This window comes from Equus asinus, chromosome 20, assembly GCF_041296235.1.
Source record: "Equus asinus isolate D_3611 breed Donkey chromosome 20, EquAss-T2T_v2, whole genome shotgun sequence".
Taxonomy (NCBI): Eukaryota; Metazoa; Chordata; class Mammalia; order Perissodactyla; family Equidae; genus Equus; species Equus asinus.
Window position 1 is genome coordinate 33809334 of NC_091809.1, and position 15382 is coordinate 33824715.

Consider the following 15382-nt stretch of genomic DNA (forward strand, 5'->3'; position numbering starts at 1 on the left):
TGAACCTGATTGAGTCTCTAGATTCCACTGCCAACTTATGGGATGCATGCTGGACTAAATGGAACAAGTTAAAAGACACACAGGATGCAATCAGCAAAATCCAGACTTTGGGAAACTCTGTAGGACATATGGCCTAGCTTCCTTCACAAATAAATGCAAAGAAAAAGAAGAGGAATGGGGGTTTGCAGATTAAAGGAGACTTCAGACACGCATGTCAGATGCAGTATGCGGACCTTGTTGGGTCCTGATCTAAACAAACCAATCGTAAAAAAAATTATGTGACAGTTGGGGAAATCCTAACACTAACTGGATATTTGATGATGTTAAGGAATGAGTAATTTTTTAGGCATGATAATATATAAAATACAAAAGTCCTTTTCTTTTAGAGATATCTACTGAAATATTTACAGATGAAAATGTATAGTGTCTGAGGTTTGCTTCAAAATAATCTGGTGAGGGGGAGAGTGGGTGGGAGAGGACTTGAAATACAGTTAGCCATGAGTCGATAGATTGTTGAACCTGTGTGATGGGTACGTGAGGTTTATTATATTCTTCTCTCTATTTGATATATGTTTGAAATTTCTCATTATAAATGGAAAGTTATTTTGATAGGACTTTCTCAATTGCTTTTCAGCTGCTGAAAAAATTTACATTCCCACCAATAATATATGAAAATGCCCATTTCCATACACCCTTGCCACGTTGGGTATTTGCATTCTTTTAAAATTTTGCCAATCTGACAGGCAAAATGGTATTTTATTGTTTTAATATTAAGGCATAGCTTTAATTAGAAGTTTTGTTGCCATTTGCACCCAGAATGGCCCTTCATCTTCTCCAGCCTCCAGAAAGAATCTGCTTGTTTCATGTTTTGTGCAAAAGGAAAGTTGTTCTCAGATAGCTCTATGAACCCTGGCATTACAAGGCACTTATTATAACTATTGGCTTCTAGCATCTTTCTTGATTGCAGTTTCCTTTCAACCAGCATGATTTTTATTTCTGGCTATAACACCTCAGTGACTGTCAGTTTACTCTGTGACCTGGATAAATTCTGGAAAGAAAATTGGAGTGAGGATTTAACACAGATGATAGATGCATTGTTTTTTTCTTAGCAAAAAGATTCCTATTTTCAATTGTTTTCAGTGATGGCAAAATCCATTTGAAGATTTTTTCATATATTATTCCCTCCTCTTTAAGAAAGGCACCGATGCTCTCCAGACCTAGAAGCTCAGTCTCCTCCTCGTTTCTGAAGATGAGCATGTGTGGCTCCCCACACACTGAGAAGGGAATGTGCTGCACTGGTAATTGGTCTCAGCAGGAACCCTGGAGCATTCTGTTGTGTTTGCTGCTGTCCAATGTAGTTTCATATTTTACTTCTCAGATAAATCGTATCCTGAAATGCATTACGTAGTTTCAGAAATAATTAGAGAGTGATATTAAGTGGGAAGGAGAAAGGGTACTGTAGGTTTAACAAATTCTTTTTCCTCTTACCGTGTTTTGTTGTGTATGACAAAGTACACAGGATTAAAATATTTTCATTTCTTATTCTTTTCCTTTAAGTAAAATTGGCACACATTGCTCTCCACCTTGCTGCCTGGCCTTCGCCTCGGGAGCAGGTGTGGTTGCCTTGTTGCTCTGGCATTCGAAGTGTGTGGTGTTTAGCTCCTCTTCTGCTCTCCTTGAATAGACTTAACTCCACGGGGGCCATTGTGACATAGTGGACAAAGCTGGGCAGTGTCAGAATCCGAATTTCAAATTTCGTCACTGGCCCCGTAGGAGTTGTATAGTAACATTACCTGGCCTCAAAGGAATTTAAATATATGCCTAGCTCTCTGTCAGTTCAATTTGAATTGTTAATTAAACAAATTTGTAATGCATGCCTACTGTGTGTTGAGGTCTCTGCTATCCAGAAATATACAGTTCTTACCTAGAAACGATTATCACAGTTTCTTTTCATCCCTTTTCGACAGTATCTGCCTGATTCTGGAATACGTTCAGCCTCTGCTTTAGCATCAGCCCTTCAAGATAATGCTGAAGTGTTCAAGTCTTGTCTTTGACGCATTCTTCTAGGAGAGTGTCAGCACAAGGGAGGAGAAGCTTGTGGGTACTATTTTAATGTCAGGTTCCTCAGCAGTGGCGAGAAGCCAGCAGTAACCTTGCCTAACCACAGGCTTTCTAGCAGCATCTGTTGGGAAAACATACATCGCAGGTTCGCTGAAATAACTCTTAATTGCCAAGTTCATTCTTTTAGGTTGGCTCTGCCAAGAGATAAAGAATTTATGAGGAGTAGAGGTGGATATATGCTTTGGTTTGTTCAATGTGTGATAACATCCATCACTAATGCGGGCATGAAATTTAAGTGGCTTAGAGTAAAGGCTGGTATCGAAACTGCGCTCTGAGAGCAAGTGGGAACAAAGTAGCTTCACTGCAGGATCAGGGAGGATGCAGAGGGCAGGTGGCGAATGCGGTTTCGTTCCCAGGAGCCCCTTGCTCTTCTCCTTGCTGAATCCTCACCTCAGTGGGCGTTTTATCCTGTTGTTGTTGAAGCTGAAGCAGGAGCACCTCCCAGAATTTTGTCCTCCCAAATAAAGCTTCTACAAGACCCTGAGCTACAGAGATGGAATGTCACATAAAAGTCTGGGCTCCCGGGTTAAATGAATGCATGTTAAAACATGCATATGCTATTTGAGGTAACTGATTTGATCTTCTGGAGCCTGAGTGTTTCAAATGCTGGGCAGTGATCTCACACTGCCGTTGCAGTCAGGCTCTGTGAACACGCGCAATACTGTTTCTTTAGAGAGTTTAAGAAATTCTTAGACTTAGATGCTCAACTGAAAAAGGATGTTTCTGTGAATAGCAGCAGAGTTCCTTTAGATGCCTAAAGAGGTTGATGTCATTTCCCAAAGGGCCAAATATTTTCACAGACTAATCCTCACTGAATACCTACCACATGCTCAGCAGTCTCTTAACATTGTAGAGGAAGTATGTGATGTCATGTCAGTCCTTAAAGGACTTGTGATAATAGGAATCTATTATTATTAGTACTAAGCACTTACTAAGAGCCAGACACTCTATTACTGGCCTCATAAACATCATTTCATTTAATCCTGAAAACAACCTATGAGGTACGTGTTCCTATGCCCATTTTACAGATAAGGAAACTGAGGTTCCGAGGAGTTTATTAACTTGCTAAGTTGTCGGGCCAGGATTTTACTCTAAATCTGTCTGACTCCAAAGCCCGTGCTCTGTTTCCCTGAGATGCAGTTGGAGAGGCAAGATGGACTCACATGAAAATGCATACTCACTGAAAAGTCGATAGTGTTTGTCAATGGACACAGAGCTGTGAGGGACAGCAGTGGGTGAGATGTCAGAATCAAGATTCTAGAAGATCTTGGCAGACTGGAAGAACAAAGAAAGTAATAAAATGATAGTTACTGGAGATAAATGCAAAATCCCCCATTTAAGTAAAATCAGCTATTTAAGTCCTGAAGAGGGGAAAAATGGTTTGATAGTGCTCTATGAGGGGAGAAAGAACCAGAGATTTTAGTTATTTGCAAATTCAAAGTGGGTCAGCAGTAGAACAGCGGTTGTCGTAAATGCTAGTGCAATCTGAAGCTAGATTCATAAAAAATGTGGGATCCACTGAGGAATAAGTGAAGACAACAGGATGCTTGAGGGGTCTGGAAGGTTGGCCATGTGGGAAATGATGGAACGAATTAGGGGTGTTTGGTTTGAAATATTTGAAGCACTGTCTTCATGTGGTGGGAGGGTTAGACTTATTTCATGTCACTCGAGAGGAAGCTCGTAGGTCCTGACCAATGCATGGAATTACGTATGGGGAGATCTTTACTTCACAGAAAACCACCACCGAGCTGTTGGGAACTGACTCCAGCTGTCCTGTGTGGTGATGAAATGTTGGTGCAGAGGCTGAATGATGTTGTAGACTGATTCTCTGTTTCCATTGCTGGAGGAGATCGGAGCAGGGGAGAGTCAGGGAGGCTCGAGCAGTCAGAGATGGAGCATGGAGACACGGGAACATGATACGGTTTGGGAGATTGGCGAGGGAACAGCTTTCTGGGTGAGGATAACAACATAGGCGAAGACAAAGAAAAGGCGTAGGCCTTTAAAAAACCTTGCTTTATGTATTGAACAGGAAGGGGAGGAAGGGAATGTGGCTTGAGTGTGTCTTATGGTGCTAAACTGGGCAGGAGAAGTAAGATTGGGGTAAAAGGAGTCTGGAGTATCATGTAACCCCATGACACTGATTTAGGAGATGAGAGAACTTTTTAAAGTACTATTTATTTTCTGCCACCATATTTGGTAAGGTAGCATTAACCCAATATGTGACCCAAGCTTTGTCTTACTTGCAAGACACTAACTTCAGCATAATGAAACAAATAGGCATCTCTTTCATTCTTCCTTAAAAATCTCAGCCTCTCTGAAGCATGTAAAAAGAGAGCTGTTGATTGTGGAATTTTACCAACTGCGTGTTGCACCGCAGCGTGTTTAGTTTAAAAGTGTGGTGGTTGAAGATAGGTCAGATTGTTACCGACACTATGTTGTGGCCACCCTGGAAGGGCAGGAGGGACCCCCGCCCAAAACTGAGTTCAGACATTGAGACTGATGATGCCACACATGCACCAGGAGGGTGTGAAGAGGCTTATTACTCGCCTGTTTGAAGCCTCTGGGGAGACAGGGCAGGCCTCTGACGCAGGTTTGAAGTGGTTGGAGAGAGCAAGGAACGGAGACTGTCGGGGTTTCATGGTTGTTAAGGGATGGGGTCCGTGAGGGTTCCTGAGCACACGGTCAGGGGCTTGTGGGGTTTGAACTCCTGCCGGCGCTAAGGAGGGAGCACCCAGCCTTTCTTGTCTGCTCACCTAGATAAGAAAGGGGCAGAAAGAGCAAAAGTGAAGACAGACTCCTCATTACAGCTCATAGAGGAAATCATTTCTCCAGGGCCCTGAAGGGAGCTAGTGTGAAGAATGCCATCCAAACCTTGCCTTTTGTGTGCGTGCACATGTGCCAGCTAACTAAAGGGGTGTGTGTGCCGACTTTCTGGTTAAACTTTGTCCAGGCCTCGTTACCGGTGCATAACCAGGGGTTACCTTCAATCGAGAGTGTGGATGGGTCAGACCCTTTGGCAACTCTGCAGAACCCTATGGGCAGACTGGAGGCCAAAGAGGAAGAGGATGAGGATGAGGATGAGGATACTGAGGAAGATGAGGAAGAAGATGGTGAAGACACGGACCTGGATGATTGGGAACCAGATCCACCCCGGCCTTTTGACCCGCACGACTTGTGTAAGTTGGAGCTGTTTCTTGTGAGTGTGTAAGTGTGTGAGTGTGGGAACATAGGTAACGTTTACTGAGGGCTTCCTGTGTGCAGACACTATGCTCCCTGCTCCACACGCATCGTCTCACTCCGTCCTCGCAGCAGCCTGTCAGGGAGGCGCTGCCGCTGCCGTTAGTACTGATTTTACTGATGAAAGAACTGAAGCTCAGAAGAATTTCGCTAGGCAGCCAGCTCGGTGTCTCTAGGGGTGAGTGGTGGATCAGCCGTCGAGGCGGAGTTTCTCTGATACCAGAGCTCGAGCTGCCAAACCACCGTGGTAGGTTTGCCCAGTCCTAGAGTGGTCAGCCATGTCAGCTTTAGCGGTTTTGCTCTGCTGCTTTACCTTTCTTCCTAACACCCTTTCAAACATGCCTACTATATTCCTGGCACTAGTGCGTTACGTTTTCTAATGTGTTTAGTGCTCTCCACAGTCTCATGAGGTAGGTAGCTTTCCCAAGGTCACGCTTAGTTGTTGCAAGAGTCAGGATTCAGACTCAGGGTCTGGCTCCAGGGTGTCCATGGTTAACCACAGCGCTGACTGCCTCTCTGTACTGCCTGCTTGGGGGTGGGGGTGGGGTCCTGCTTCCACCCACCAAATCATTGCATCTTTCCATCGATTTTCATGTTTCTATAGCAAAGTTCTTAGCTCATTTATCTGAGATGCCGAGGCTATTCAGAGCTTTGTGGTCTCACCATGTTTCTCCTGGGACCTTCTGGGTGGTGGTGGTAAAGCCTATTTGCATGGGGCCAGTGTTTAGCTCTGTATTCAACAGAGAACTTCCTCATCTTGTTTTTCCTTGAATTCATAAGTTTTCAAGGCAACTCCTTAGTCAGATACACATGAAATCACTTTATCTTATAAATATGATTACAAAGTAGTGCCCCATTATTGGAGAATTGTAGACATTGAAAATACCTATTTCCTAAGCCAGGTCGTCACACAGCCAGAGTTGGGTAAAATATGACTGGTTAATTAAATTTGTCAAGGATCGTGAGTATGATCTCTGTGTGGTCCAGTCACTTTCTCTGTTCTGTGGCTATATGCATCTAATTCTGTCAGGTAGCCTACAGATGAGTTCTGCTGGGAAAGAGGGATGAATTGGATGGTTACTGCAAACTGGTCACTCCTCGTGATCAACTGAAAATATATGTCCTGTCAGGGCTAGGCTAATTGTGTCATCCAAGTAAATGAAGGGTGGGATGCTAAATTCATTCATTTTAGTATTATCTTCACACAATGTGCATTGAAATCTCAACCAGTACAGCACTTTTTCTGTTTGAATTACATATACCCAGACAATAATGAGGCTTATGTAACTCCCTTTGAGGAAACTGATTAAATAGTGCTGTCAGCCTTTTTTAAATAGCTTTATTGAGATATGATTTACATACTATAAAATTAATCTATTTTGTCTCATCAGATTTTGCAACATTTAGCCTGATAAGCTCTTCTTTTTTCTTTTCAGACATGTTATAATTGATTTGTAAATTTAGTGGCCACTTTTCAAATTAATATCAATAGAGAAATAAGTCACAGCCTGTATATTATTTTTGGTAGGCATAAACTAATTCTGCTTGATTTTAGAGGGAAAGTACAGGATTTTTTTGGTCTATGAAAGCTAGTGTATTACAATTGAACAGGTAGTGTAATTGTAGGAGTGCATTGAATTTTGACTTGAAAACTTAGATTGGGGATTCTCTCTGGTTAGACCTTTTTACCTGAGATCAAGTTATGTTGAGGAATTTGACTTCAAGGTTTCCTTTCTTTTGCAGGGTGTGAGGAGTGTAATAATGCACATTCTTCGGTGTGCCCGAAGCATGGCCCCCTGCATCCGATCCCCAACCGGCCGGTGCTCACGAGGGCGAGGGCCAGCCTCCCGCTGGTCCTGTACATCGACAGGTTCCTTGGCGGGGTGTTCTCCAAAAGGCGCATCCCCAAGCGCACCCAGTTTGGCCCTGTGGAGGGCCCCCTCGTCAGGGAGTCCGAGCTGAAAGACTGCTATATTCACTTAAAGGTAATTTACGCTTTCTCCTGATTCACTCTTGTTCTTAATAATTTTTAAAGGGGCGCACATTTTCTTACTGAGTCCTAATTCAGTTTCAGAGCAGTTGTTTACTGGTATTTGTCTTTTTTTTTTAAAGATTTTATTTTTCCTTTTTCTCCCCAAAGCCCCCCAGTACATAGTTGTATATTTTTAGTTGTGTCTCCTTCTAGTTGTGGCATGTGGGACGCTGCCTCAGCGTGGCCTGATGACCGGTGCCATGTTGGTGCCCAGGATCCGAACCGGTGAAACCCTGGGCAGCTGAAGTGGAGCGTGCGAACTTAACCACTGGGCCACGGGGCTGGCCCCTGTATTTGTCTTTCTGTGCTGAAATTGTTTTAAATGGAAACTTTCTCTCTTTCACCAGTAAAGCGGAGGTTGTGGTTTCTGTGAGTAATTGAGTAATTATATGAGTAATTCTGAGCGGAACCCTTCTTAGGGGCTGCAGTAGTTGCTGGGGCTGCCCTAACAACCTGCCGCAGTCCAGGGGCTTAAGCAACAGACATATAGTCACATTCAGAGCCGCTGGGGGCTTGGGCTTCAACGTATGAATCTGGAGGGGACACCATTCAGCTCACAATAGGGGATTTGATGCTTTATTTTTTGGTAACTAATTTTCACTGGAATACAAAGAGAATTATGTAGACTCATGTAATCTGCTAAGAGCCAATAATATTTTCAGGAAAACACTTTTCAATTTTTGAAATAGGTCTGTCCCATCAAATCTTTGGTTAAAGCGCTCACTATGTGTTAAAGCATCTCTCTGCTGATCTCTACCCCTACATTTGACACTTTGCCTCTCTCCACCTGCTCTGCTGTCTGCTCCTTGGAGAGCCGCTCTGGAGGACCAGGAAAGGGCGTTGGGAAGGGATGGGTTTGGAACGTGTTTTTTGAGAACTCAGCTACTGTCATGGGGAAGTTTTGTTCGGTGAATGCTCAAGATCTCTAAGAAAGAATATTACTTTGTAAAGAGAAATACCTATCGCCAGGCTACACATTATAAATGAATGCAGTTGACTCCCAAACGGAAACAAGTTGTAATGAACTAGAGCGTATTTTGCTTGCCTTTTTCTGGCTTATTTCTAGCATTTTTTGATGTATTAGTTAATGGTGAAACATCAACTGAAGCTATGCAGTTAGGTTGCTCATTTTAGGTTTTCCAGGTAATTCTCTGACAAGTGAGTCTTCAGAAAGTATCCTTTCCCATTTACATTTGGCAAGACACAATTCCAATGTCTTTCTAGATACAAAGAGAAGAACCAGGATACGTATATGGTTAATTTAAGGAGTGGTATTTTGTATATTATGAAATTAATTCATGTTATGTTGAAGGTTTTGTTTGTTTTTGATGTGGCTTTTTACTTTCTCTTTGGTTGCAGGTTTCTCTTGATAAAGGGGACAGGAAGGACAGGGATCTGCATGAGGACCTCTGGTTTGAGTTGTCTGATGAGACCCTTTGTAACTGGATGATGTTTGTGCGTCCGGCCCAGAATCACCTGGAGCAGAACCTGGTGGCTTACCAATATGGCCACCATGTGTATTACACAACCATAAAGAACGTGGAACCCAAGCAGGAGCTCAAGGTACAGTGCTGGGTCAGTGGTGCCTTTGCTGGGATTAGCGATCATTTAATGCTTTTCCTACTTTTTTTTTCCTGAAGTAAGATTCTTACAAAAATGGTCCTTTCCTTGTAATTCACTTACTTAGTGAGCTATGTGCTGTACAGCTATAGTAATCCCATAAATAAAACGGAGTGAAAAGTGTATGACTTTGGAGTCTGTCAAACAGCTGCACGAAGGCATTAGGCTCAGCGGTAAGGAAGTAGTTGTTTTGGGTGATAGACTGATATTTGTGATGGAGTGATTAAAGATGGGGTCACATAACATCATTCACACACTCCAAAGAAGAATTAGTTGGGAAACAGGAGATCTTGTAAAATGGAGTTCAGAATTCTTTATCTGAATACTTCATTTTTCCCAAAGAATTCTATGCAGTGACTTCTGATGTCAGAATGTATTTTTCTGGGATAACTCTCTGTAGGAATTTGTCTAAATATTAATAGATAATATTTAATATTATGTTAATAGGTAATATAATATTATTATGTAACTAATAATAACTCTTGATGACATAATGAAAATTCTGCTGTGATCCTCAGGGAAAATTCCTTTTTTTCTTTTAAAGCTATGTTAGGAACATGGCCAAAAGAGGGGATCAAAATACTCTATGGCTTCCAGATATAAATGAAAAATGGGTGAGAAATGATTGTATCAGTACATGAGCGCTGAATTGCAGAGTGCCTCAGTGTGGTAAAAGTGAGAAATAGATTCCTCTCTCAGGGGAGAGCAAAGACCTGGACTTGGTTCAAAAGCTGTACTAAACCTGTGTCTTTGAAACCATCAATTAGATAGTCCACGAACCCTGAAGAAAATACGTAAAAGGAGATTCATATTTCACACCATCTATCCCAATTAATTCTTGATAAGAAAAAACTGAAGTGAATATTTCTTAACTGTGGAGAAGAGATGATTTTCTCTTTTAAATAAGCAGTAGATAGAACTGTGGAGATAGAGACAGACAGAAAAAATTAAATAAGAATACAATAGTTCAATATAATGAACAACCAAAACAGTAGATAAAGAAGAAGCAACAGAATCAGGGGAATATTTGTAATACACGTTCGAGGTTTAAGTATAAACGCTGAGAGAAAGTCGTGCACTTTTTACCTCACTACATCCAGATGGACAAATGAACAAATACTGGGAATAGACCTTATTTAGAGGACGAATCAAATAGTAAAGAAACGTTAAAAATTTTTTTCATGTTGATAATTTAAAAACCCAAGACAACTATGAGTTGCTATTTTTGTCAATTTAAATTAGCAAAAAGTATGTGTATAGTACAATGAATGTGAGGGTTTAAAAAGTAGGGACATTTGTTACAGAATTACAATATTTTCTAGAATATTTCTGGCAGTAGATGGCAAAAATGTTCTTGGCCGAGTAAAGCTAAACTTTGAAAATTAGTCTGAGAAAATAATTATAAGCAAAGATAGAGCTGGATACATTAGAATTTTGTAATGCAGGGTTTTACTGACTCTCAGACACCATTGACTCTGAGATGCACCATTACTGTTTTACACACCATTAAGAAAAAGTATGCTGCCAGTCAAAGTTTATTACAGTGCTTATTTTTATTAACAAATAGTTATTTTACATTTATTGCAGGAGCTATTTGACACTTATTTAGACGTAATTTTGAAAACCCATCACGCTTACGCATGTTTAAAAAGGCACATATAGGCAAAATAAATTGGGTAAGGTATAAACTGCTTTGTGTGCAGTCTGACTTTGTTTCAGTAAAACTGAATCACTGTTTAACTTCATCATGAATGTTTGTGCTTTTCTGTATCTGTCATCTTCTGTGCCATCAAGGTGCTGATGATGATACAGGATTTTTAATATAAGTGCTCCACTATGACCTCTGGGATATTTTTCTGAGCCAGTGATAGCCTTTCTGCACGTTTTGATGTTATGCTTTCCCATTGATTGAACCCATGTGTGTCTTTTTCTTCAACTGAAACACATGTCCTTGGAAGTGAAGTGGTTTTTGATCAGGTCATTAGGAGTTTCTGACAATTTGCTGTTTGATACCTTAATGAGAGGCCCAGCAGGATGATCATGCCAACCTTGCATTGCTTTGAAATTTCTTTTATTTATTCTGAGGGAGATGACAGTTTTTTTTGCCTTCATTTGCATTGCTTGGCAAGTGTTAATAACTCTTGGAGTTCCAGTGGGGCGTGTAACTGAATGAGATGAGAACAGTACAAGGAGCTTGGCCAGGCTTGTGCAGGAGTAGTGAGCAGGCAGTGACAGCAACATCACGGCAGCCATCGTAGGATGCCCTGGATTCTGAGACACATTCTGATTTCTGCATGTTAAAATATGAAAAATATACATCTTGGAATTGATAGAATAGGGTAGAATTTATAACAGCAAAATGATAAACCACCTAAAAATCCAACCATAGAGTCATGGTTAAGTAAATTATAGAATACAGGCTCTGTGGCATATTATTCCACAGTTAAAAATGAAGTCTCTCCATATAATATTTCCAGAATTAAAATAACATTCCATAAGAATTATACATGATTGATTCATTTAGTGACTAATATTTTGAACTCCTACTATGTTTCAGACACTAGAATAGAGACAGACTGGTGCCCTGTGTTCAGGGAACTTGTATTCTAGAGGGGAGGTGGGCAGGAAGATGTAAATAAGCAAATAATACCAAGTAGTGGTAAGGGCCGTGAAGGAAACAGGATGCAAAAGAGCAAAACGCAGGAAAGGGACCAGTGTAGCTATGATGGATAGGGAAGGCTTGCTGAAGAGACGATATTTAGGCGAACTGTGAATGAGAGGGGCCTGCAGTGTAGAAGGGTTGGGAAGGGGAAGGGGAAGAGCTCAACAGTCCTGGTGGTGAAACAGCCAGAGCAGGGGTCAGGGCGGGAAAGAACTCTGGGTATGTTTGAGGAACTAAAAGCAGGCCCTCTTGCAGAAGGGCAGGTAAGGCAGAGTGGTAGGAGCTGGGACTAGACCCTGGATCCCTTTGGAGCATTGAGCATTTCAGGTTTATTTTGAAACAAGAAGTTATACTGGCTTTTAAGCATGGGAATGATGAAATCTGATTGTGTTTTAAGAAGACCACTGAGGCTCCCGTGTGGAGAATGGATTGGAGAGAGCAAGATAGAAAAGAGGAGACTCATTAGAAGGCCAGGTTGAAGCCCAGACAAGAGCTCATCTGGGCGTGCAAGTAGGTGGGAGGAGGGGAGGTGGAGAACATCTGGGCAATCAATAGTTCTTGCTAAAGGATTACAGAAGAAAACTGCGAAATCAGACACCTTTTAGGTGTCAGGTCTGAGCAGTTGGGTGGAATGTAGGGTATTTATGGCGATGGGGAAATAGGCAGTGGTGGGAGTGTGAGTAGGGAAGTATCTAGAATTCAGTTCTGGACATGCTAAGTTTGAGCTGATCCAAAATGTCAGGTAGGCAGTAGGATGTGCATAGCGGGAGGAGAGAGGGAAAGTCTGGGATGGAGATATTAATTTGGGAGTCATTAGCACAGAGTTAGCTGGAAATGGATACGATCACCTTAGGGAAAAATAAGAAGGCCCCGAACTTGTACTAAGCTTTGAGGAACACTAATATTGAGAAGTTGAGGAGAGAAAGAAGAGCCAGACAGGGAGACTGAGCAGCCTGTGGGGTGGGGGGGAGGAGGAGACTCAGGAGGGCGTGGGAGCATTTGAAACAGTCACTGATGACCCTAGTAAGAGCTGTGTGGTGTCATCTTGGGGTGGAAGCCACTATGATTACAGCTGTGTAAAAACCTGTGGTTAAATACAGATAAAGAATCAAAAGGGGCTATGTTTTATTTAGATAAGAGACTATTGATATTATCTCTTGTGAAGTTGTTCTAATAACGAAAACAATTTTTTAACAAGGAAAAAGAAAACACGCAGTGTGTCTTGGCAAGTGGACTTCCTGACTGACCACCTGCAGACTGGTGTGAAAGGGTCTGTTGGCTCACAGTGGGATTTTTTTGTTGTCTGTTTTTCGTGGGTGTGGGTCATGGCAAAGCCTGAATTGCTTTATGTAAGCGGGAGAAAGAATTTAAGCATGGAAAGGACACCTGGTGGCGTCCCTTGGTTCTTGACGATGTGCTTGCTTCTTGTAGGTGTGGTATGCTGCGTCCTATGCTGAGTTTGTGAACCAGAAAATTCACGACATTTCTGAGGAAGAGAGGAAAGGTGGTTGGACTTTTTAATATTTTCTATATGAATTCTACATTGTATATAGAACATCTTTATGCAACCTCTAACTTTTTCATCGCAATATATTTAAGAACATATTCCAGTAGGTTTTTTTAGAGCTACATCTCTAATTCTAGGATCAAATGACGATGACATATTTACATGTCTTTCATGGGTGCTGGAAAATAGTATTTAATATAATGAAAACCTCCAAATCCTAAATTAGAACCTAGATCAGAGGATGATCCCTATCTAGTTTTAATCACCTTTGAGGACATTGCAAGGCAGGTACTGACTTTGTTTTTAATGTAAATGTTCCTGAAGTATAATCTACATACAGAAAAATGCACAAATTATAAGTTTATATAGCTCAATGAATTTTCACAAAGTGAACATACCTGTGTAACCTGCACCCAGATCAAGGAACAGAACATGACCAGTGCCCCAGATGTCCCCTTGTGGCTTCTTCCATCTCCTCCTCACTCCCAAGTGTAACTAATCTCTTGACATCCAATATGACAGATACAATATGCTTGTTACTGAACTTTATATAAATAGAATTATATGATATGTATACTTTTGGTGTCTGGGCATCTCTTGCTCAACATTTCGTTTGTGAGATTCATCCATATTGTTGTGTGTAATTGCAATTTGTTCATTCTCATTGCTATTTGGCATTCTACTGTATGAATGTGCCACAGTTAATTTATCTATTTTACTGTGGATGGAAATTTGGGTTGTACAATGCAATTCTGACACTAAACTGCCTGGAGTTAGGTCACATTTCACAGGTTAAGAGCAGACTCTTCCACAAGACTCTTCTCACCAGTCACAAGCTCGTGGATTCCCGTGCCACCTGCACTTCTGACCAACTAGCTACAATTTAGGGAGTTCCCACTACCCACTTAGGTTTGATCATTCACTAGAATGACTCACAGAACTCAGAAAAGTGCTTATGATTACAGTTTTATTATAAAGGACACACATCAGGACCAGCCAAATGAAGAGACACTTAGGGCAAGGTTTAAGAGGGTCTCACGTGTCCTTAGTCACCTCCCTGGCACACTGAAGTATGATTACCAAGCAAAGAAGCTCAGCTGAGCTTCAGTGTCTAGCATTTTTAGTGAGGCATCATTACATAGGCACGATTGATTGAATCATTGGCCACGTGATTGAACGTACTCTCCAGCTCCCGCTCCCCTCCCTGACTCATATCACCTGGCTCAAAGCCCCAGTCCTGTAAGCAGATGGTTGGGCTTTCTGACTCAGGCTGCCCTCCTCCTGAGTCATCTCATTAGCATAAGCTTAGGTATGATCAGAGACCGCCCTGAATAACAAAGACACTCCTATTACTTAGGACATTCCAAAGATTTAGAGGTTATTTCCCAGGAACCAGGGACAAAAGCCAACCAGGTTCTTTGTTATACAGCAGGGTTTGCAGTTTTGGGCAGTTAGGAAGAGTGCCCCTGTGAACATTCTTAGACATGTCTTTTAGCAAACGTGTGTATTTCTGTTGGATGCACATGTAGGAGTGGAATTGCCGGGTAATAGGGTGTGCATATAATCAGCTTTAGTAGATACTTCTGAACATTTTGCTAAAGTGATTATATTGGGCAGTGATTTTAAAGTTATTTGTGATGAAATATATTCTCAGATTATGAAACTTGGATCTGAATCACTAGGTTATCTGAACACAGATTTCCATCGTAGCACTGTCTTTCCAGTGTGGTGAGGCTGTGTGTGTCTGTGTGGATTGGGGGTGGGGAAGGGTGGTATGAGGGTGTTTTTCCCCTTGATGTCTTATATGAATATAACTGAAAATAAGATGCTAAAAAGCACCTCTCTGTCAAACTTCAGCCTTTGATTTTATAGCAAAACAGTAATGCAAATTGGAGGCACTGCATGTTTATGAACTCTGGGCTACTGGGTGATGAGAATGGTGGGGATACTGGACATTTGAGTTTTGTTGGTGTCTGTTGATCATCAGCCTTTATGATTTCTCTCCTGTGACTGCAGTTCTTCGAGAGCAAGAGAAGAATTGGCCCTGCTATGAATGTAACCGCCGATTTATAAGCTCAGAGCAGTTGCAACAGCATCTCAATTCCCACGATGAGAAACTGGATGTGTTTAGCAGGTATAATGAGGGCGACGTTTTCACAAACTTAGTTTTTAAAGGTTCAGAATCATTTCTGTATTGTCTATA

The 15382-nt window shown here is 41.6% G+C and overlaps 1 protein-coding gene across 2 annotated transcripts in view; it reads left to right on the plus strand.

Annotated features, from left to right (window-relative positions):
* Nucleotides 1–15382, plus strand: part of PRDM10 (PR/SET domain 10) — an 88562-nt gene that overhangs the window by 41748 nt on the left and 31432 nt on the right. For both annotated transcript variants that reach the window (XM_014858514.3, XM_070489917.1), the window contains exons 5-9: nt 5072–5297; nt 7102–7343; nt 8750–8953; nt 13104–13176; nt 15196–15313. In XM_014858514.3, the coding sequence (XP_014714000.1) occupies nt 5072–5297; nt 7102–7343; nt 8750–8953; nt 13104–13176; nt 15196–15313 (863 nt within the window). The remainder of the gene's footprint in view (nt 1–5071; nt 5298–7101; nt 7344–8749; nt 8954–13103; nt 13177–15195; nt 15314–15382) is intronic.